The sequence below is a fragment of the Callorhinus ursinus genome, unplaced genomic scaffold (assembly GCF_003265705.2).
Source record: "Callorhinus ursinus isolate GAN/ISIS: 27379988/994484 unplaced genomic scaffold, GSC_fseal_2.0 scaffold4, whole genome shotgun sequence".
NCBI lineage: Eukaryota > Metazoa > Chordata > Mammalia > Carnivora > Otariidae > Callorhinus > Callorhinus ursinus.
In genome coordinates this window covers 152,396,691-152,420,500 of record NW_027397066.1, presented here as the reverse complement: position 1 = coordinate 152,420,500, position 23,810 = coordinate 152,396,691, and the positions used below count along the sequence as shown (strand labels likewise).

Genomic DNA, 23,810 nt, shown 5'->3' with positions numbered 1-23,810 from the left:
CATTAAAAAGATAAAGCAAAGAGATAACTATAAATGCTAAGAGGTATGTTAAAACTGAGTTCAAAAAAGTCAATTGATTTACAAGGCAAAAGTAGGAAAAAGAAAACAAAACAAACAAACAGAAATAAGTTTGATATGAATAAACAGCCAGAAAAACATAATCATCGAAATGCTAGGGGGGAAAAAAAAAAAAGGACAATCTAGAGTTCTATATACAACAAATTAATTCTACACTGAGGACGACCCCTAGTTAAATAAAGATCTAGCCAATAATCTATCAAAGGCTGCATATATCATAAAGAGAGACAATCAAAAAAAAAAAAGAGAGACAATCAGACATGATGTGTCTTCTGAGGTAAATACACAAAACTACGCTTTCATTTATTCTACCTCCCACCCCTCCCTCAAACTGAAAGATGCAATGGTATGGAGATGTAAACAGAAATGATAAATAAAAGAAGCCAAACATAAAGAGAGTATATACTGTATGATTCCATTTGTATGAAATTGTAGAACAGGCAATACTAATCTGAAAGGATAGAACTCAGAACATTGGCTGATTGTGGAGAGTAACTGGAGTCATATAAATATTGTGTATCTTGACTGGGATATAAGTTACACGGGTAAATACAATGGTCAAAACTCATTAACTATGACCCATAGTCAAGAAAAAAAGCAGTCAAGAGAAATAGACCATGACATGGCCCAGATGCTGGATTTAGCAGATAAAGACTTTAAAGCAGCTTTTATACACAGGTCCAAGGAAGTAAAGAAGAATCTGATCTTAACAAATGTACAGGTAGAGAATATCAGCAGAGAAATTAAAACTTTAAAAGAAGCAGCAAGCAGAAATTCTAGAACTGAAAAGAAGAATAACTGAAATAAAATATTCTCTGGATGTGCTTAACAGAAGGTTGGAAATGGCAGGAGAAATTATGCAACCTGAAGAAACAAGATAAAAAGATGAAAAATAAAAATTTAAAAAAATCAGAGCTTCTGTGACCTGTATGGTAATATTAAGCAATCTAACATGTGTGTAATTTGATTCTCAGAAGAGGAGAAAGAGAGGAATGGCCAGGGGGAATAATTTAATGAAATAATAACTGAACATTTCCTAAATTTGTTGAAAACTTAACTTACAGATCCAAGAACATCAATGAAATGCAAGCAAGATAAGTGCAAAGAAAACTATACCTAAGAATATCATAGTCCAACAAAAATAGAGAAAGCTATGAAAGCAAACCAGGTAACAGAGTAAACAGACACATATTACATGTAGGGAAAAGAGACACAAATGATGACTGATTCTCAGCATAAAAGGAATCTAAAAGATAACATAAGATCTTTGAAGCGCTGCTAGTGGAAAAATCTTTCCAAAAAAAGTGAAATAAAGATAATCCCAAAAGGGGAAAGCACTCTTTTCTAAGACAACTGCAAAATAACTAATACTACAGAATATCCTTTGGGCTAAAGAAAAATGATATCACATAAATATAAGACTTTAGGAAGGACTGGCTAGTGCCAGAAATAATTAATATGAAGAAAAATATAAAAGATTATCTATAGTCCCAATTTCCTTAAAAGATAGTAGCTGTTTTAAAGCAAAAAGAGTGGGGCACCTGGGTGGCTCAGTCCGTTAAGTGTCTGCCTTCGGCTCAGGCCATGATCTCAGGATCTAGGATCGAGCCCCGCATCAGGCTCCCTGCTCGGCCAGGAGCCTGCTTCTCCCTCTGCCTCTGCCCACCTCCCCGCCACCAACTTGTGATCTCTCTCTTTCTCTCTGTGTCAAATAAATAAATAAAATCTTTAAAAATAATAATAATAATAAAGCAAAAAAGAGTAACACTGTAAAAAGTGTTCATAATGTCTGTAAAAGATATAACAAAAATAACACAAAATAAGGGGGGATTGGGAACAGGCAAAAAGAATTATACAAGGTTCTAATATTTGTGCAGTGGGAAGTGATATATTATTAATTCTAAGTAGACTATGATAAATTAAGAATCCATACTACAGTCCTTGAGCAAAGACTTTATTTATTTATTTTTTTTTAATAATTGTCTTTCCTTTTTTTTTTTTTAAGATTTTATTTATTTATTTGACAGAGAGAGACACAGCCAGAGAGGAAACACAAGCAGGGGGAGTGGGAGAGGGAGAAGCAAGCTCCCTACGGAGCAAGGAGCCCGATGCAGGGCTCGATCCCAGGACCCTGGGATCATGACCTGAGCTGAAGGCAGACGCTTAATGACTGAGCCACCCAGGCACCCTGAGCAAAGACTTTAATAAATAAATACAAAAATACCAAAAAGCTAGAAATGGAAATAAAATTAAATACTAAAAAATATTTTTCAATTACCCAAAAGAAAGCAAAAAAGAAGTTACAGTGGAGAAAAAAATAGAAAGGCCAAAGGGAAACCAACAGCAATTCAAAGACATAACAACAATAATATTAGATGTAAAAAAACTAAACATGCCAATTAAAAGACAGAAATTGTCAGACTAGATAAAAAGAAAAAAGTTACACCTAACTATATGCTGTCTACGAGACAATCACTTTTAATTTAAAGAACAAATACAGACCAAAATTTAAAAGACTAAGAAAAAGATACACCATTCACACAATAAGCAAAAGATGGTTGATGTGGCTATATTAATATCAGGTAAGACAGATTTCAAAGTTAAGAAAATTCCAGAAATACAAAGGGACAGTCATAATGATAGAAATATTGCTTTATCGGGAAAAAATAACAATCCTAAACACATATATACGTAACAGAGTTCCTAAAAGAATGATGCAAAAACAGATCTGATAAAGGGAAAAACAAGTAATTTTCATGATCAGATTTGGAGATTTAATGTCCTCTGTCTCAGTGATTGATAGAACAAATAGAAAAAAAATCAGTATAACAATATTTAAAGAACAGATTTGAACAAGGTTATCAACCACCTTGACCTAATTGACATATACGGAACACTATGCCCACAAACAGAATAGGTTCTCTTCAAGCATGCATAGAATGTTTACCAAGATAGAACACAGGCTCAAAAACATTCCAAAAGACTGAAATATTAAAGAGTCTTTCAGATCATGATGAAATTAAATAAGCAATCAGTTAATAAAAAGAAGTTCCCCACCCACCCCAGACATATGAAAACGAATTAACATGCTATTCCAATAACCCATGGGTCAAAGAATAAATCAGAGGGAAATTAGAAAATATTTTGAATGGAATGAAAATGAAAGCACCACATTCCAAAATTTGTGAAATGCAGAAAGAAATAGAGATCAATGAAACAGAAAATAAACAATAAAGAAAGTAAGACCAGATTTGGTTCTGGGAGAAGACTGAGAAAACTAAAACATGTCTCAAAAGTAGTCAAGAAAACCAGGAAGAAAAAAAAATTATCAAAAATAAAAAGAAGGGGCGCCTGGGTGGCTCAGCTGGTTAAGCATCTGCCTTTCGCTCAAGTCATGATCCCAGGGTCCTGGGATGGAGTCCCACGTCAGGCTCCCTGCTCAGCGAGGAGTCTGCTTCTCCCTCTCCCTCTGCCTTTCTCCCTCGCTTGTGTTCTCTCTCTTTAAGATAAATAAATAAAGTCTTTAAAAAAACTTTTTTTTCCTTAAAAAAATAAAAAAAAATAAAAAGAAGGAACATCACAACAGATCCTACAAACACTAAAAGGGCAATAGGGAACATTATAACATTTACTGAAATAAATGTTAAAATTTAGATGAAACAGAAAATTCCCTGAAAAACATAACTTATGAAAACTGACTCGTAAGGAAACATAAAAAGTTAAATAACCCTGTGTTAAAGAAAGTAAAGTCATAATTATAAGTTTCCCAAAGAGAAAATTCCAGGCCCAGATAGTGTCACGGGTGAATCCTATCAAACATTTAAGGAAGAAGCAATACTCAGTACATAAAATCTTCCAGAAAAAAAGATGATAAGGAAATATTTCCCAAGTCATTTCATGAGGCCAACATAATCGTGATACCAAAACCTAACACATTATTATGAGAAAAGGAAAGTAGATATTCATCATAGTACATATACACAAAAATCCTTTATGAAATATTAGCAAATAGACTCAAGCACGTATAAAGGATAACACATCATGATCAGGTGGTATTTATCAGAAGGATGCAATATAAATTCCACATTCAAAAATCAGTGTAACTCAATGTGTTCATGTTAAGACGAAAAAGGGAAAAAATCAGATGACATTAACTAGTAGTCAATAGTTACGTGGTAGGAAATCCTGACTTAAACTATTTCTGAAAGGTGCTCAAATTTCATGACAGTGATTGACAAATGAAAATATAACTTACCTGGGTCAGGAGAATGGTTATTTGGGGGACAGTCAGGGAGGGATGGGGCGACTGGAGCTATTCCTCTGGAAACTGCAGTTTGCGATACATCCTGTTGACTCTCCCACCGGCCCTGTTAAGGACAAAAACAGCAGTTTTTATTTTAATGAATCAGTTAACAGAAAAACCTAAAATTATTTAAGAAAAACATGTCATACATTACTAAAGCTTTATTCCCTTTACAAGACATGGCAGATTTGACTTTAAATACCTTTCTTCTTATACTTTTCATCTTCCTCGTATTAATTTCCCAAATACTAATAATACCTCACATTTGGATATTCCCTCCAGTTCACAATCTGAAGTCTCCTCAGTTCTGTCCTAACATGCTTTTCTATACATCATGTTGCTGCCCACGAAATATGCAGATATGAAGACATTCCTTTTGAAATCCTTCCTTACGTTCTGCCTCGTAGGCTATTTCTGCTCTTCTGCCTCAAGATACACTCTCTCTTCAGATTCTCAACTGAAACTGAGGAACAACCCTAACACTGTGGGCTGTCTCTTCTCCCTTCTCCAGGGTGCATCTTTCTTTCCATTCAAATACCAGTAGTTCATGAAAGTAAAAATTCTAGAACAGTATATTACCAAGGCTCTTGTTTTCCACAGATTTTAAAGAGAAGTTCCAGTTAAGCACAAATCAAGTAATCACAAGTTCCTAATAATGGAAGCCTCTGGATTAACAAGTTTTATTGTACTCTCAACTTATTTTATAAATTCCTGTTGAAGAGATTTCACTGCATTATACAAGAACAACGCCAGTTGGGTGATGGATTAATTAACCAATCCAGAATGGGTGGTGAGCCACAAAAATGGTGATATCATCAAAGCAAGCTTAACATTAGTCCCATCTGGTAAAGAAATAAACCCCAACCAAATGTTACAAGTACAAAACCCAGTAATGGAGATGAGATTGCCAGTCTTCTAAAAGCTTTAAGTTCCCCTTTGATCCTTTGATAATCACTCTGACTTCTTTTTCATCAAAGTTAAATAATAGTATTTTATATTAGCTTAAGCTGGTATTCCCCAGATGAGTGACCCTCATGTGATGTTTGAGTTTTCCTTAGTAATTGCCTGCAAAGCGAGTTTTCACTGCCCCTCAAGATGGATGGAGGTGAAAAGGCCCCTACGGTTTCAGATATGTATTGGAAACCTATCTGCTTTTAGCAGCAACCTAAGTACTGATCATAAAATCAATAAACCTTAAGCAATCTGGATCCTGTTTACCTCCGAGAATGCCACTTTTCCCGAGGAACCCTCTCAGCACTTGATATTTAAAAAAAGAAAAAAAAAATGGTATGATGTCTTAGCATTAGGAAGCCAGGAAACAAAAGAGACATGAAGAGATGATTAGGGAAACCATGAACTCTGAAATACTTCACTGTAGGACCATTTGTGTTACTATGAATCACACACTGATTTACATACTTTAATGTTTCATTAATGTCTTCTGCATTTAAATTTAATTGTCTGGGAAGCCGCAGCTTTGTGTATTCTGGGACATCACAATCAGGTAGCTGCACACTAAGGTCAATGCTCTTTGGAGCTTCTCCAAGGAAGAAAAGCCTCATGCTTTGTTTACAGTGTTAAGCTCATGCAAGGTTGTTTTGAAGACAACTTACTTAATTTGAGAATAAATTTACTTTTCTATTTTCGATTTTTTGTTCTTGTTTGGCAGCTGACACAGTGGCACTCTGTTTCTTAGGGAAACTAAGTAGCTGATTTGGAGTCAGCACCTCAGCCATTTGTGTATAATGGTCCAGTGACAAACAACGTAGGTGTCATCTCTTCCCCAAGGCACGCTCGGGGCTCCACTAGCTTCCCGGGTAGTATTTCCCAGCTAGTACTGTGTAGTACTCCTACACAGTGTTACTAACCAATCAGAATGGAAGCAGTAACTTTTACTGTCTCATATATGCAAATATCTCAAGTGAGAACATTTGAAAGAATGCACACACTATACACATACCGCCTTAGCCAGACCACTAGCCCTGTCGGATGATGAAAAATGGAAACTCATTTCACTTCATCCATCCTACCTTAACCGTCATCTTAACCTTGAGGAATTTCACATGCTAACTGTTCCCAACCAAAGACAGGGACACAGAGTGTCTCAAATTGAGCTGGGAAAGAACAGACTCTGCTTCAGAAGGAACAACAGATTTGGATGATAAACTGGGTACAACGCTCCCTCTTCTTCCTTCTGACACCCACAGATCTCTGGGGAAATATTTCACTGAAATCATTCACTTACTCTTTTTCTCCTGTAGTGCATGTCCATTCTCTTGCCAAAAACGAAACCTGTGGTTCAGTGTCTAACTACACACACTGCCCCTCAGGGACAAGGCAATTGGTGTTTTTCCAATAAATTTTACATCCCTGGCTGTTCCAGAGTTATTTTCCCTTTACTGAAATGTTGGGGGGGGGGGGAAGGAAGCATCTCAGTTAAAGGTACTTCAGAGGGAGATGAAGTCAGGACAATGAATAAAAAGGACCTGGTCAAACACTGGACCTTTCTGTTCTCTTAAGAGCTCGCTTCTCAAAGTGAAAAGATTATGATAGGTCTGGAATCTGAAAAGATAGATCTGTAATTTGTTTCTAACATTCTGCATGTCTACCAACTTCAGAATCAGCCAAGATGATGAGATACAAGAGAGAAAACTCTGGCTTTGTTTTAGAGCCTTAAACTAGCTTCGTACTTATTAGGGATTATTTGTGCTAACAGGCTGAATTCCAAGAAATAAAACCCTATTTGAGATAGCAATTACTTTAGCTGGCTTTGTATGTAAAGACAAAATGGAACAGGGAAAACACAGGAGGCTCTCAGCTGACTTGAGGACATGCTTTGGTCTTCCTTGTGCACCTACAGTTCTTCTTTTACTGCTCTCTCCAGACACAAATACTTTGGATTTTCCAAATTAAAAAAAAAAAAAAAAAAAGAGGTCTGCTTTTGATCAGAAAGTGACAAAGAGGTAAAGAAAGAGAAGTGCCAGTAACATTTCAGGTCCAAAGGTGGCTTCTAACGCAACTAAAGAAGAAGTGACTCATATTTGGCTTCAGCCTTTACCTGTACCACACTAAATAATTGCAGTTTTCAGGAAAGTGTTGTAGCCAAAGCACAAAAATCAGTTTTGTTAACTGAATATTCATTTAAGCTTTTGGATACTTTTAACTGCATCAAAAACTCCAATCAGAAGACGATAAACACAATATCTTCCTAACTTATTAAAAAGTATAATTCCATCTAAAATGGCTTTAGAAATAATATTTTTAAGTTGACAGTGTTCCTTGCATTGCAAAAGGTCTCAATGCACAGCCAAATTTATTTGTTTTTTTAAAGATTTTATTTATTCATTTGAGAGAGAGAATGAGAGAGAGAGAGAGAGAGAGCAACATGAGGGGGGCGAGGGTCAGAGGGAGAAGCAGACTCCCCGCTGAGCAGGGAGCCCGATGCGGCACTCGACCCCGGGACTCCGGGATCATGACCCGAGCCGAAGGCAGTCGCTCAACCAACTGAGCCACCCAGGTGCCCACAGCCAATTTTTAGATGGATAAGCAAACAATCTGCTGAGGATTAATTCTGCCGCTAAGTCCATCTTGGTAGACTGGTCATAAAAGGCTTGCTAAGTTTTCATTGTATCTGTTAAAAAATTGCCTTATAATGATGAAGAAATATCCACTAACAGCAAAGAGCAACATCACTGCAATTATATATATATTTTTTTTTCATTTCTCAGGGCTTATCAAGATAAGTATACTCTTAATCTCCTTTATCTGTTTCACCCATCCCCCCACCCTCCTTCCCTCTGGCAACCACCAGTTTGTTCTCTGTATTTAAGAGTCTGGGTTTTTTGGTCACTTTTCCTTTGTTTGTTTCTTAAATGCCACATATGAGTAAAATCACATGGTAACTGTCTTTCTCTGACTCAGTTCACTTTAGCATTATAACCTCTAGGTCCATCCATGTTGTTGCAATTGCAAGATTTCATTATTTTTTATAGCTGAGTAATATCCCGTCGTACATATGTGACTGTCTGTATGTGTGTGTTATACACACACCCCTTCTTTATCCATTCATCTATTGATGCCACTTGGGTTGCTTCCATATCTGGGCTATTGTAAATAATGCAATAAACATAGGGGTGCATATATCTTTTCGAATTAGTGTTTTTGTTTTCTTTGGGTAAATACCCAGTAGTAGAATTATTGGATCATACGGTAATTCTGTTTTTAAGTTTCTGAGGAACCTTCATATTGTTTTCCACAGTCACTACACCAATTTCCATTCCCACAACAGTGCATGAGGGTTCCTTTTTCTTCATATCCTCAACAACATTTGATATTTCTTGTCTTTTTGATTTTAGCCATTCTGACAGGTGTAAAGTGTTATCTCATTGTGGTTTTAATTTGCATTCCCTGATCATTAGTGATGTTGAGCATCTTTTCCTGTGTCTGTTGGCCATTTGTATGTCTTCTTTGGAAAACTGTCTATTCAGGTTCTCTGCCTGTTTTTATTTATTTTTTCTCCATGTTCACACTCTGAATGTTTATTATTCAGACATAAAAAAATAAAATTGCCAACCCACATTGTTATTAAATAATATAGAGATGTGTTATTTTAAAACCACCATTGTCTTTAATATATGGGTGTATTATTTAAAAAAATAAGAGGAGCACACACATATGGTCAATTGCTTAGAGATGGTTACTTCCTTTCAAAAGTGGGGAGGAAAAGCTTTTTTTTATATATTTTATTATGTTATGTTAATCACCATACATTACATCATTAGTTTTTGATGTAGTATTCCATGATTCATTGTTTGCATATAACACTCAGTGCTCCCTCTATTCAGTATATGTACCCTCTTTAATACCCATCACCAGGCTAACCCATCTCCCCACCTCCCTCCCCTCTAGAACCCTCAGTTTGTTTCTCAGAGTCCACAGTCTCTCATGGTTCGTCTCCCCCTCCGATTTCCCCCACTTCATTTTTCCCTTCCTACTATCTTTTTTTTAACACATAATGTATTATTTGTTTCAGAGGTACAGGTCTGTGATTCAATAGTCTTACAATTCACAGCGCTCACCATATCTCTGTTTTTAATCAGATTATTTGGGTTTTTTTGGTGTTGAGTTGTATAAGTTCTTTATATATTTTGAGTATTCCACCCCTTAATGGATATTTGATTTGCAAATATCTTCTCTCACTTGGGGGTACCCGAGTGGCTCAGTTGGTTAAGCATCCAACTCTTGTTTCAGCTCAGGTCATGATCTCAGGGTCATGAGATCGAGCTCCACGTCAGCCTCCGTGCTCAGTGTGGAGTCTGCTTAAGATTCTCTCTCTCCCTTTCCCTCTGCCCCTCCCCTCCCGCCTGCATTCTCTATCTCTAAAATAAATAAATAAAATCTTAAAAAAAAATCTTCTCCCATTTGGTAAGCTGCCTTTCTGTTTTTTGATGGTTTGCTTCACTGTGCAAAAGCTTTGTATTTTGGTGTAGTCCCAATAGATGAGGGATATATCTTTAATTGAAAAACCTATCAAGAATGACTTTTTTTAATACTGATTCAAAGGGATACATGTACCCCAATGTTTATAGCAGCATTACCAACAATAGCCAAATTATGGGAAAAGCCCAAATGTCCATCAACTGATGAATGGATAAAGAAGATATGGTGTGTGTGTGTGTGTATGTGTGTGTGTGTGTGTACACACACAGAATGGATTATCACTCAGCCATCAAAAAAAAAAAAATGAAAGCTTGCCATTTGCAACGACACAGATGGAACCAGAGAGTATTATGCTAAGTGAAATAAATCAGAGAAAGACAAGTACCATATGATTTCACTCATATGTGGAATTTAAGAAACAAAACAGATGAATATAGAGGGGGAAAAAAGAGAGAGGCAAACCATAAAACAGACTCTTAACCACAGAAAACAAACTGATGGGTTGCTGGAGGAGAGATGGCAGGGGATGGGCTAAAAGGGTGATGGGGATTAAGGAAGGCACTTGTTGTGATGTGCACTGGGTATTGTACGTAAGTGATGAATCACTATATGGCATACCTGAAACTATTATTACATTGTATGTTAACTAACTAGAATTTAGATAAAAACCTGAGAGGGGAAAAAAAATGATTTCTTTTAGGCCCTAAGGTGAATTTAAAAGTTAGGAGTAGTTCATCAAATTCAATTTATCTTTTTAAGATTAATTGGTCCATCAATTCAATCTTGGTGGAGCTCAGTAAAGCAATTCCAATTCTAATATGTAGTGAGCATAAGGGTGTGTAAAATATGGCTGGGCAAATTCCAAGTGTCATAAGCCAAACGAGGAGACTGTTTTTAGTAGTTCACCACTTCCTCTCACCTCCTCAAGAGCCCTAATCCTATCAAACTCCATCCCTGCCTCCCTCCCACAGCTTTTAGTGTGGCCATGATACAACTGAAAATTAGGAGAGAAAGACAGATGTGAACCTCTTCTGCGGCCTCTCCTGGCTTCTGAGCATTGTTTCAACGAAACTGAATGTTCCCATCTTATACAGGGGGAAGACAGCATATCAAATTCTGTGGCTTATAATTCTGCTTTCATAATCAAGATCAGAGGGATAGACACATACATTAACGGACACAGAACCTTAGAAATAGGCCCACACAAGTTTGCAAGGTAGATGTAACTAATATTCAATTATTCCAAAACACATTTTCCTAGCATTTTAAGCATCATCAACTCTAGGTTAAAGTTATATTTCTGACTCTCTTGTGCATGAAATACTTTCAGGCAAAGAAACCAAGATGGTGCTGCTGAGAAGAGTTCTGTGATGTCAAAGGAATGCCCAAAGCACTTTTGCCATTTTACTCCTCTTTCCCTGTCCCATGCTTGAGAAAAGGACATCCTGCAAGTTCCCAAATATTTATTTGTATTATCTGCTTAATATGAATTACTGGCAACTCCTCACATTCCAGAGCCTTCTAAATTCCCTAAGATGCCCTAGTTCCTGGGCTCTTTTGACAGATACATTTACAGTCTTAGAAAAAGAAGCATATGAAAGGAATCCTATCTATTGACTACCAAAGTTATTTTTAACAAAAGACTAAGAGCCAAAAAATTAGTACAGTGCCAAATTTAGTCAGCTTATAAAAACTACATTTAAAAATTCATTCTTATTCTCAAGGTAAAAACAAGCATGATACAAGTTTTAGGTAGTAGGATAGTACCTATCTCCCACTCATTAGGAAAACCTAATGGATTAATTACCTGTCCCTGGATCTCTGAAAACTGAAGAATGCAGGAAGTCCCCCAAAGAAAAGAAAAAAAAAGAGTCTTTGAGATTTTTCAAAACAATTTCCTTTACGATTTTGTGTACAAATTATTACAGCTAGAGCAACTGGAGACCTTCTCAAACCACTTACACATAAGGGAACAAAAACTTCTAGCTACTTACAAGAGTAGGGAATAAAATTTTTCAATTCTAATATATTTTTTTGAGAAGGTGTTGAATTTTGACAATTTTTTTTCTGCTCCTATTGAGATTTTCATATATATATATATGTTTTTAATACTAATTTAAAAAAATAGGTAACTGGTTCCTATGATCCAAAAACCAAATAATATAAAAAGGCATAGTGAGAAATCTACCTCTACCCCCACCTGTTCAGTTCCCCACATATTGCCACCCTCTCTCCAGGCAGATAAGTAATGGTATTAGCTTCTTAAATATCCTTCTAGGGTTTCTTATGTATATGTAAGCAAACGTATGAACAGTCACACATACTTCTCTCCTGTCCACCTCCTTTTGTAATATAAATGGCAGCATACTATTCTGCACTTCATTATGTATGTATGTGTGTATTTTAAGTAGGCTCCATGCCCAGTGTGGAGCCCAACACAGGGCTTGAACTCATGACGCTGAGATCAAGACCTGAGCTGAGAACAAGTCAGACACTTAACTGACTGAACCGGCACCCCTCTGAACTTTTTTTAAGATTTATTTATTTTTTAGAGGGGTTGGGGGAGGCGCAGCAGGGAGACTCTTCAAGCAGACTCCCTGCTGAGAGGGGAGTCCAACTCGGGGCTCCATCCCGTGACCCCTGCAATCACCCCCTGAGCTGAAACTAAGTGTCGGATGCTCAACCTACCGAGCCACCTGGGCGCACCTCTGCACTTCATTTTTTTAATCATCAAATATATCCTGGTAATTTTTCCATATTGGTATCTAGAAGGGTTCCTAATCATTTTTACAGCTGCATAGTACCCATTTATTTATTTGTGTGTATGCCGGGGGGGGGGTGGCATGTGCCCAGATTAAGTGTATTTAACCGGACCAAACCAATGGACATTTAGTTTGTTTCCGAATCTTCCACCATTATAAACAATGTTTCAATGGACACTCTTGTACATATGTCATTTCACATGTATATAAGCACTGCTGCTGTCTCAAGGGGTTTAATAGGAATTTGATAATTTGTAGGTCAATTAGTTTAAGCACTACCCGGTCTTGAGGAATTCTTTTATGGGTAGTATTAAAAACACATTTTGAATACAAGGCAATGCTATATTTGAAAGTGTTATTCTTTGTTTCATTTAAAGGCCACAGGGAGCAGGGGAATGGTTTTTTACTCCCTAGTAAGAAAATACAATTTTAAGACTATATATTTTTCCTAAAAATCTTTTAAGATGCTCTGCTTTAGATGGTAAAACCATTGAGGGAACCCCTCCTCTGAAAATGAGGGAGCTACTCTGTACTCCCTTCTGAAGTAAGTCTGGAATCAAATCCTCTTTCCTTCGTGTTCTTTTCACTTTGTTTTCTAGCATCACAGTAACAATCATCTATCGCCGGAAATTTCCTTACTCATTAAACAGGCCCATCCCATAAAAATCTTAAAACAGGTTTCCTCTACCTTTCTCCTACTGAATAGCCAAAGGTCTCTAATTATGATATGTGGACATTCATTTACCCTAGCGAGAAGTCAAGGGATGCCACAGTGATGAGATGTTGCTAAAGCCCAGCTACACCTTGTACCAAACATTTCAGGGCCCATGGATGCCAGGAGTTCAAAAGGAGATAAAAATAATAGCTTCACAGCTGGATTGGGAGCAAAGTTAGTAATGGCAGGCTGGCACCTTCTGTTTTCCCTGACAATACTCCCAGAGGGTTGGGGACTAATATGGTCAGGGAGGGGCAAGCAAGGCCAAATTTTGAGGAAGACTGTGAACTGCTGCAATGGGGGGGAAAAAGGGTATTTAACTTGTTTGCAGTGTGTGACAACTCAAAATATACCCTGAAATAGAGTGGAGGGATCCATATCCTTGTTGCTGTGATGGCACCATGATATCAGTAAAACCCGAGAGGGTGAAAATTCCTCTTCTTCACTAGGGTACTCCAAGAAATCAAGATGACTAAAAAAGGGAAGGTCCTGGTAGGTAACAAAAATATGTAATGTTACATTTACTCATTTAATATGACATGTCCTGCTAAGTTGTCCCCAACCCTCCACAGAAATTGCCCTGTGAAAGGTCTCCAAGAAATTTTTTTTTTTTTTTTTTATGGGAGAAGGAGCCAACAAAGAAGCTTCACAGCACATTTTGAGTAAGTTAGTGCAAAGGCTCAGTGGGCCAGCTGGTGAGGCACCAGCTTGTAATGGGTTCCACAGCTAGGGCATCGCTGGGCCTCCTTTGTGCAGCCAGAACCAGATGACGGTACTACTGTCCTCTTCACAGATGCAGCCCACTATTCGCTTGTTGGTGATAGATGGGACTAAATTCGGGTCTTCCTTGGTGCCTGCAGCTGCCTTTGGGGCTAGCATATTGTATGGGTCCAGTCCTTTCTGTGCAGCCATCATGACCTCCCTCTCCAGCCCAGTCGTCTGGTCATCATCAGTAGGAACACCACCTCCAGATGCCATGGTGCACACCACGGCGACTCCATTGGGACCGCGGGCCCTAAGGGCCTGCACAGCCAGAGCTCCAACTCCGCGAAGTAACCTTGAAGCCATCACGCCCGCTCTTTACTATCACATCCTCATCTTACAGTCTGAGGAAACCGTAAAGAGCCCTTCTTAAAACTTAAAAAGCCAGGCACCTGGGTGGCTCAGTTGGTTGAGCGTCCGACTCTTGATTTTGGCTCAGGTCGTGATCTCAGGGTTGTGAGATTGAGCCCCGTGTCAGGCCCCACACTTACTGAGGAGTTTGCTTGAGCTTCTCTCTCTGCCTCTGCCCTTCCCCCTGCCCATGTGCGCACATGCTCTCTCTCTAAAATAATAAATAAAATCTTTGGGGAAAAAACCAAACAGCTTAAAAAGTCCTTTCTGGCCCAGTTTCCAAGCCACTCTCTGCTGGGTCTTCTGGCCAGCTTCTCCTCCGGCAGATGACCTGAGTATTATCACGCCGGCTGGCTCCGACTTGAGATCTAATCCCTCACTCCGCTTCAAATATGCCCTCAGCTCCCCAATCTGTCTTCATCCCAGGCTTCCAGACCCTTCAACTGGCACAGATACCTCATGTCAAAAACGGAACTAAATCGTTTTCTTCCCCAAACCTGCCCCTCCTACAGTTCATCTCTCTATTCTGTCATCCAGAAGGTACATGTCACCCTCATCTCCCTCTTCACCCAGCCTTCCTGTCTATGGAGTCCCAGAGTCTATCTCCGTAATATACCTGATTTGCTCTCCCTCTCCCTCCCACGGCTGAATCTCCTCCCCACCTGATCTCTCCATCCTCGAAGTACATTTTTTTTCACATTTTGCTTTGATAACTGTATATTATTTGTACTGTATACATTATTCTAATGTGATTTTATGGGCCACAGCCAGGAACCCAAGTCGAGTTTAGGTGGACTGTTACAAAACACTTTCCAATTCAACTTTAACATGTCCTTCAGGGGCTACCTGCCTCCTCCACTACTCCTTAGTACATAATGTTAGAACTTCGACAATCAGGTCCCTTTTCTCTGGGTTCTACCCCACCTACCCCTCTCCTTTAGTCACACTGCATGCAGTGTCACGAACATAGCACGCTTGTTCATCCCTCCATGCTTCTGTTCACATTGCTGCTTTTACTCCTTCCCCACCTCGGAGGGAACTCAGCAGTCTTTCAGCTTAGGGGGATTATCACCTCTTTGCAGCCTCTCCTGGTCTGTGAATGATGCCTTTAAAAGCATCCACTCCCTCCTTTGGTCTCCTACTCCATCATATTTCTAGTATAGCATCTACATTCCTTTATTCCATTTATTTGGTGTAAATGAAGCACAGTAATTTTCTTCCAAGTGATACTATTATTTTCTCTATTTAAACATAAGGAGATTGGGGGTAGATAGAAAATTTTGGCCACTTATTTCAAGGAATTTATAATATAATTGAGAATGTGGATTAGATGTAGTTCCAAAAAAACCCACAAAAAGTCGTGTTTTTTCCTTATAAATATATTTTCCTTATAATATTTCATTTATTTACACTGAAAAATAATGACACAATCAATTTCCCAAAAACTCAGGTTTGTTCTGGTAATCGAGACCTGTGCTGTGCTCTTCAAGAACGGATCAAACCTATCATTGGATCAGTATAAAGGAGTAGTACTTAGCACACTTTCAGAGACATGGTAGGGTGATCAGTAAATTAATGAGTTGGAGAGCAATTTATATGTCTATATATGGCTCATTTTTAAGATCTAGGTTACTAGGAGTTTGCCTGAAATAATGGAATATATATATATATATACACACATTTTTATGTATTTGTGGTAAACTCCTAGTAACCTAGATCTTAAGAATAAATCTAATTATTCAACTAATTGTTCTTTTTCTTAAATTTTTATAAGGAAAATTTCAAACATACAAAAACAGAGTAGAGAGTAATTAACAATAGTAGAAAGGGTAGTATAACAAATCCCATGAGGCTATAATCATTACCGTTAAATAGCCAATCTGCTTTTATCTATACCCCCATCGTCCCCTGAGAATTATTTTCAAACAAATCCCTGATATCAGGCCATTTTATAAGACACTGTTCACTTTTACCCTCCTCAAGGGTTAAGATACCAATACAGAGCATGTTGCCCACAGTTAACAGTACCAACACCTAACCAGTTCTCTCCAAAAAACGTCAGGCACAAAACTGTGATATAGGACATCCAGTTACAACAATTTCAAGTATAATCCTTTTAAGTAAATGATAAAGAATTTATGCTTAAACCACTGCTAAATTGGGGAACACTACATTAACAATAAATTCCAGCTAACAGAAGTTCTGTTCCCTTATTTTAATTTCTTCTAGCAAATAATACTAACTTCCAGATAAAATCTTCCTATTCCTCACACATTTGCAATCACTATATCAATATTTTACTATTAAAAATCTGATTTAAAGTTCCTTTTTTGGGGCAAACAGGAAGAATATTTTATACAGAAACATGAACTCAAGCAATAAAATTGGTTTTTAACACTTAAAAAGTAGAGTAACAAGGTCTAATAAACCTTAATTTAACTGGCAGATAAAAAGAAATGAACTGTAAACACTTTCCAGTAAATTTCACGTAGCCTAGAAGAGTAGGAGAAATTCTAGCAGGCAAAACGAACATGTGATATTTGAGAAGAGGAAAGTCGAATGGGAAATTGGTCTAAGACTGACAGAGAAATATTTATAAACACTTACCTTATTGCTGCCTAGACTGTAGGTTGGAATAAGATCTTGTCGGCTGCCAGACAACTGAAGAAGAAATAAAAAGGGGATTAGTCCTTTAGGTGTGAAAGTACAGAAATCTACGGTCCTGGAACTACAAGAATTTGAAAACCAAATCAACATAATGTTAGTCAGATGGTAGCAGAGATGTTGTCAAGACATTTGTAAATTAGACTAGTGTGTACTTTGAGACATTATTAGGCACAATTTTTTTAAAGATTTCTTTATTTTGAAAGAGAGAGAGCGTGCATGTGCACGTGGGAGTCGGGGGGGGAGGGGCAGAGGGAGAGAATCCCCAAGCCGACTCTGCACTGAGCCCAGAACACCACACAGGGCTCGATCCCAGGACCCTCAAGTCATGACCTGAGCCGAAGTCAAGAGTCCGCCACTTAAACAACTGAGCCACCCAGGTGCCCCTCACAATTTTTTTTGTAACTAAATTGAACTTTGAGGTGGGAGGGTTATATAAGATCAGATACCCAGTTTATACTGAGGCAACAACTGGGTGGGCAAGGGGTACTTCGTCTGCTTATCCCCTTCTATTTAAAGGGTACCAGGTTACTAATTATTTTACCATGTCCTGATCTTACAACTTCCTTCTCTGGGTATTCATAGCAGACTTACAGACACAAGCTATTTATCTTAAACCATAGGATTTTTTTTTTAAGATTTTATTTATTTGTCAGAGAGAGAGAGAGAGAGAGAGGGTGCGTGTGCACATATAAGCAGGGGGAGCGGCAGGCAGAGGGGGAAGCAGGCTCCCCACTGAGCAAGGAGCCTGATGTGGGACTTGATCCCAGGGTCCTGGGATCGAGCCCCACATCGGGCTCCCTGTTCAGCGGGAAGCCTGCTTCTCCCTCTGCCACTCCCCCTGCTTGTGCTCTCTCTCTCTCTGACAAATAAATAAATAAAATCTTTAAAAAAAAAAAAAAGAAAGAAAGAAAGAAAGTAGTATTTCTTACTGTTTGAGAATGTTCCCAATCTTTCAGTCTGAAATCATTAGTGATGTCATTCAGTCACTCAGGGGCCATGTGTGCCCTCCCATTTGATACTCTCCCTACCTCTCACTTTGGTCTCTCAAACACTAAGGCTAAGGGTCAGCTGCTCTTCATTACAATGCTTGTACTGTGGTTTTTCTTGGTGTAAAGTTAGACAAAGGTAATATTTCTCATATCCCCATCTTTGTCAAAAGTAAGGAGAGATAAGTCATAGGGCCACAATCATATTTCTTTGTGAAGAATTATTTGTGTGCTTAATATGCACATAAATTATAGCTATGTTTTTAAAAACAACAAACTTAAGACACTGTTATGAAACACACCTAACTTATTTTACTCATTTATACTATCCTGGATGGCCTTTAAGCAATTCAGTTTGTAAACCGAGTCCAGACTTCTCAATTTAAAAGTAATTAAGTTAGGCCCAGAAAATTCAAATGGCTTGTTCAAGGCATGCAGCTAGTTTTGCTTTAGTTCAACACTCAGTCATTGAACACCCAGTCACTGAGCTAGGCACTGCTCATACAAAAATGAGCGAGAAACATTAGAGACTAACTTAAATGGGCACTTTCCCTATCATACTGGTGAGGACAGGGACAGAGGTGTGCACAGATGCTACAGGTAGAGAACAGGGGCACCTAAATCAGTTCGGAGAAGGGAATGGTATCTGAGGGGAGAGTTGAAGGATACAAAAGAGTTATCCAAGGAAAGAGGAGCAGGGAAGGAGAGCTCAGGCAGAGCACAGAACACGGAGTCCATGTACTCACTCTGTTCACGTTGGGAGAGCTAACGCTCCTCCTACTTAGCTTCCCCTTTCCTGTCAACTGTTCCTTCACAGTAACTTCCTGTCAGTCAGAAAACGTACAGAGGAAAAATACAGATCAGAGACTCACCGCCAAAGCAATACCACGTACGGCAGTCTTTGAGCTACCGTCTCTAGATACACATTCCTGGTTCTTGAAATCATGGCTGTTCCTTCACAGCGTGGAATGACCTAATTCCAATCGCTGTGGAACAGTCGAAGTTAACTGTATAGTGGAGAGGTTACGTAGATCATTCTCTTCTTTATCTACTGACGGCTGCCTTAAAACTGGCCAGAAGTTAGTCCCATGGGAAAGATCGTCAAAATTAGATCATTCACTTTTATTTTTCATAAGGATCTTTGGTTAAAACCTAAAAAAGTCTCAATATTGCTACGTAAAATGAGGTTTAGGGTTCCACTAAGCATTAGGTTTACTGCTGGCATCTCTATTACCCCGTCTAGAGATCTACTCTAAGGCTGTGGCAGGCATGTCCAGCTAAGCAAGAAAGGGCCCATTCTGCCACATTCCTACATATTTCTTCAGCAACATTATTGTCCATTATCAAAGAATTTTTAAAATAATTCTTTGGCCAGCAAGAGTGAAATATCTTCTCCCATTACCTCAAGGCAACTAGATAGATAGCATTTACCGTCTTGGTAAAACTAACTTCCCTAGTGGAGCTTTTGTATGTTCACAGACTTAACTGACAAGTTTAATCTAAATTAACATGCTCCACTTAAACAGATGCTTCAAAAGTTTAGATGTAACAACACTGTGAATTGCAGAGAAGCGAAGAGAATCAGGCTGGGTCAGCACCCCTGCTACCAGTTCGGTTGGCTAACCTGGCGGAGACGATCTAAAGTAAGAAGGTTCTCCACAGCCAGCACACTTCTGAGGTATTTTTCAATATAAGCCTCTGAGTCAGCAGAAGCCGTGTTTTCAACATTAGCTGCCATTCTTGCTAATGTTTCTCGTTCCTCTACTCCCTGGGCATCCTGGAGAACAGAAAGTTGTGTATTAAAATTAATATTAAATTAAAATTAAAATTAAGTACTCTGCAGAAGAAAATATAAAAGCTTCTTGATCTATACAAATACACACACACACAGAGTACTGATCTAGAAAATGGGATGTATTCCAAAATTCCATTTTAACGCCAGCTTTTGGAACTCAAAATGCATTTTCCCACAGAAATCATGGTATAAATCGTGGTTAGATTAACTTGCAAGGTTGAACACAGTGCCCCTGAAACACAGCACATTCTCAGTAAAATGGTCCTCTGCTACATTCCTACTGCAAACGAAAACGTTACTGGTTAGAAAGGATCTGGTGGAAACGGCTGGAAATATAACCACCACTACAATACTTCAGAAATACATCATTGAGGCAAGAGATAGGAATGAGAAGCTGGGGTCCAAACAATACTAGTATGAGGCAGACACAGGAGAATAAAGAGTGAAAAGTAGGGCTTTCAACCCTTTCACTCAGCAGCAGAACACAGACTACACATTCAACATGTGGCAGCTTCTAAAACTGGTCTCAATCCTCAACTCTGGAGTGACAGAGGCCAAAGGCAGTGTAGCACCCACCAAGAAGAAAAATATCTAGGTAAATTCTTGCTCACTGTGCTTTCCCACAGAGCCCACCCCTGCCCCTCTGATGTGGGTGGCCCATGCATATAAATGGGATGCTCGTGAGTCAGGGAGGGCCGTTGTTAGTGCATTTAATCATGTCAAGCTAGCTTGGCTCATAACAAATTACTCTTCTCAGAGAAAATCTGATACTTTATTTACTTGTGAATTTGTTCTAATGTCAAAAACTACAAAATATATAGCCATATGCCACTGCATTTTAAGATGCCATCAACTTTAAGAAAAAAACACGTTATTTTATATACCACTAAGGAGAAAAGAAAAAACTCTGCCAATTAATTTTAAGATATCAATTATAAGATACATTCTAACATCAAAAGTATTTTTAAAAATTTAAATGAGCTTTAGAACAGATAAAATATGGAAGGATCTAGAAGGTGGCTTACGTTCACAAAACTTCTACCTCCTACAGTGACTCACTTGAGCCTTTTAATAACCCTGAAAAGAAGCAATCATCCTCATTTTATAGATGAGGAAAGAGGAAGGCCACATACTTGGCAAAAAAGGCAAGATTAGAACTTAGAAAGAATACTCTTTTCAGGAGTCAGGAGACCTAAGTTCCTAATGATTCTGAGATTCATTCAAGAACTTCATTTCTTTGTATAGCTAAGTGATATTCCGAACTATGGATATACCACAATTTCCTTATCTGTCCACCCACTGATGGATGTTTGGGTTGTTTGCAGTTTTAGGTTACTCTGGATTAAGCTGCTTTGAGTGTTCTTATACATATCTCTATGGACACACACAGTCACTTCTTTTGGGTAAGCACCTAGAGGTGGAATGACTGGGTCTTGGGGTAGAAAGGGGAAATTATCTCCTGCTCTCTGGCCTATCATCAGTTCTTTCTGCCACCAAGCTCTCAGAGCTATTGTAACAAGAAACACAAAGAACTTTTTAAGGATTTTTCATGATAAACCTGGCTCCTCAAGGAATCTTTTTATTCTGTTTTTAAATAAAAAATAAACGAAGTGCAGTCCTTTCATTATAAGTTTTAAGTCTCACTGTGCCCTTTTCTTTATCATCAAGATTTGATAATGTGGAAAAAAAAAAACTTGCCAACTTAGATGTGTGGCTCATTATTAACAGGTAGCCAAATCACACGAGGCTATACGCTTATCTCTCAGCTGATCCCCCCCAACATTTCCTCCATTTTAAAATCATATCACCCAGAGAATAAAAGCACTTTTAAAGAGGATAAAGAATCTAAAATCAGGAAGGGATGAGACAGGAAGGGAAGGAAGATGAGAGAAATGGAAAAATGGAAGGGAGTTCACTACAGCGGTCACTGTTTCTCAACTGCATTCAAACCATTTATAGAGTTAAGATATGAAACAGCCAGAAACCATTCAGAACACATAAAACATTCAGACACAGAGAATAAATAGTAAGTCTCTAGCTGAGCACCTAAGTAGACAAAAGAGTAATCTACTACAGACCCAAGATTTTGCTGCTAGTCTGCAACAGACTTAGTTTTTAAACGTTCAGCGGGCTCCAAATTAAATAGTTAAACAGCTAATATATACTGTGGAAGTCTAACACTTTGAAGATCCAGTACAAGAAATCTAAAACAAAGCCTAAGTACTATGTAATCTTTTCAGCCTTCTAAAAACTGATCTCTGTATTAAAATATATTTTGTCCACCTACTGCTCAAACACTCAACATAATCAACAACATCCAGCCCTCAAAAACGAAGAGAACGATGTAGATGCAGATGGAGTGTTTAGCAGGGAGTGTTCGCTCCCAGCACATGTCCCCACTTCTCCACTTGCACAAAGTACAATCTGCATCTCCTCACTCACTCCTCAATTTCAGAGAGTGAGTATGACATAAGGAAATGCTCTTCTCTCTCTTTTCCATGGTCCTTTTCTTAGACTCCTCCCTTCCCCTACCCCTATAAGGAAGGCCTCCATTACCAGCTGTGCCACAGACCAGGTGAATAAATCTGGGATTAAATATTAGGAAGCATATATATAAACTATATCATGCAGCAAGCTTCATGCTTTAAAATACCCATCAGGGGTATTTTAAACTCCATGTGTTTGATTCCAATGACTTTCTCAGTTCAGAAAGAGAAATAAGGAGAAGAAAATAATGACAGGAACTATAATAACGGCAATTACAATTGACATTTTAGGGTGTGCACAACGACTTGGATACAGCATCTCATTTAATCCTTAAAAACAACCCTGTACGCAGCTATCACTAACCCAATTTAATAAATGAAAAAAATTAGGCTCTAAGTAACTTACCAAGTTCACCTCACTAAGAAGTGACAAAAATAAGATTTCTGTGTGATTCTAAAATGAAAGCCTGAATCTCTATTTTGTGCTATGTTGTCTCCCTTTGAGGGTTACAATATTGTTACCTTATGGTTACCAGGAGTAAAAGGGAGTGTTTGTCTTCCAAGAGTGTTGATTTGCTTTTCAAAAGGAACTTCTTTAATAAAATACTAAAACCAGAACCTTTAAAGCCACAAATACTTTTTACAATGAATCACATTAAGATTAGGAAATTTCCTCTACAAATCTATAGCATTTGCCCAAATACCCAATTTTACTGACTATATATTTTTTAGGCAGGTGACTTTCAGGGAGTTAGCTCTTTTTACATGTTTATTTTTAGTATACTCAAACTTCATTCGATCCTTCACCTCTGGAATATTGGAGACAATTTCAAAAGTCACTCCACAGCCAGGAATAGAACTTCGATGTGACATCTTTTTTAGGAGACTCTGAGCAAAACCCTAGAGAAAAACAAAACAGAAAGATATGGTTTCCTACCTCAAAAACTGAGTTTTTGTTAACAAAGAGATAGCACACAGAATACTGCATTCATTCTTACCAAAAAGAAACAGAGCATATTTCCAATATAAGCAAGCTGAAATCCAAATCACTAAATACAGGCTCTTCAACTTCATCTCAGCACACAAAACCAATTTATTAGGTTCCTGCCATGTGACAGGTCCTATCCCCAATATATGAAGAATATAAACCCAAAACTCTGGAAACTGACACCGGGCATCATGGTTCAGCTCTACTTAAAGGCTACAGAAATAAGACTGTTGACTTCAACACAATAAAGTGACCTTCTAAGATGTGAGTGAGGACTGGTGTCTCTTACACTTTTTTTTCCTCCAGTACAATGGACATCTTGCAGCATGAATATTGACAAGTTCAGGCATTAAATTCTTGACCAAAGCAAGGATCGTTATGAAGAATGATTTAAGAGTGCATGGTCATTGTTTATGCTGACTGAGCTCTTTGCACAGTTAAGAACTGAACTGTTGAATTAATGCATAGATGACTCATT

At 38.2% G+C, this 23,810-nt stretch overlaps 1 protein-coding gene and 1 pseudogene across 1 annotated transcript in view; both read right to left on the bottom strand.

Moving 5' to 3' along the window:
- Positions 1-23,810, bottom strand: part of KIF13B (kinesin family member 13B) — a 197,595-nt gene that overhangs the window by 30,252 nt on the left and 143,533 nt on the right. Inside the window, exons 32-36 of the mRNA XM_073892528.1 lie at positions 23,152-23,244; positions 19,688-19,840; positions 18,810-18,887; positions 17,018-17,071; positions 4,334-4,445 (exon numbers count right to left, since the gene is read on the bottom strand). Coding sequence (XP_073748629.1) covers positions 4,334-4,445; positions 17,018-17,071; positions 18,810-18,887; positions 19,688-19,840; positions 23,152-23,244 — 490 coding nt within the window. The remainder of the gene's footprint in view (positions 1-4,333; positions 4,446-17,017; positions 17,072-18,809; positions 18,888-19,687; positions 19,841-23,151; positions 23,245-23,810) is intronic.
- Positions 13,942-14,369, bottom strand: LOC112825679 (cytochrome c oxidase subunit 5B, mitochondrial pseudogene; annotated as a pseudogene).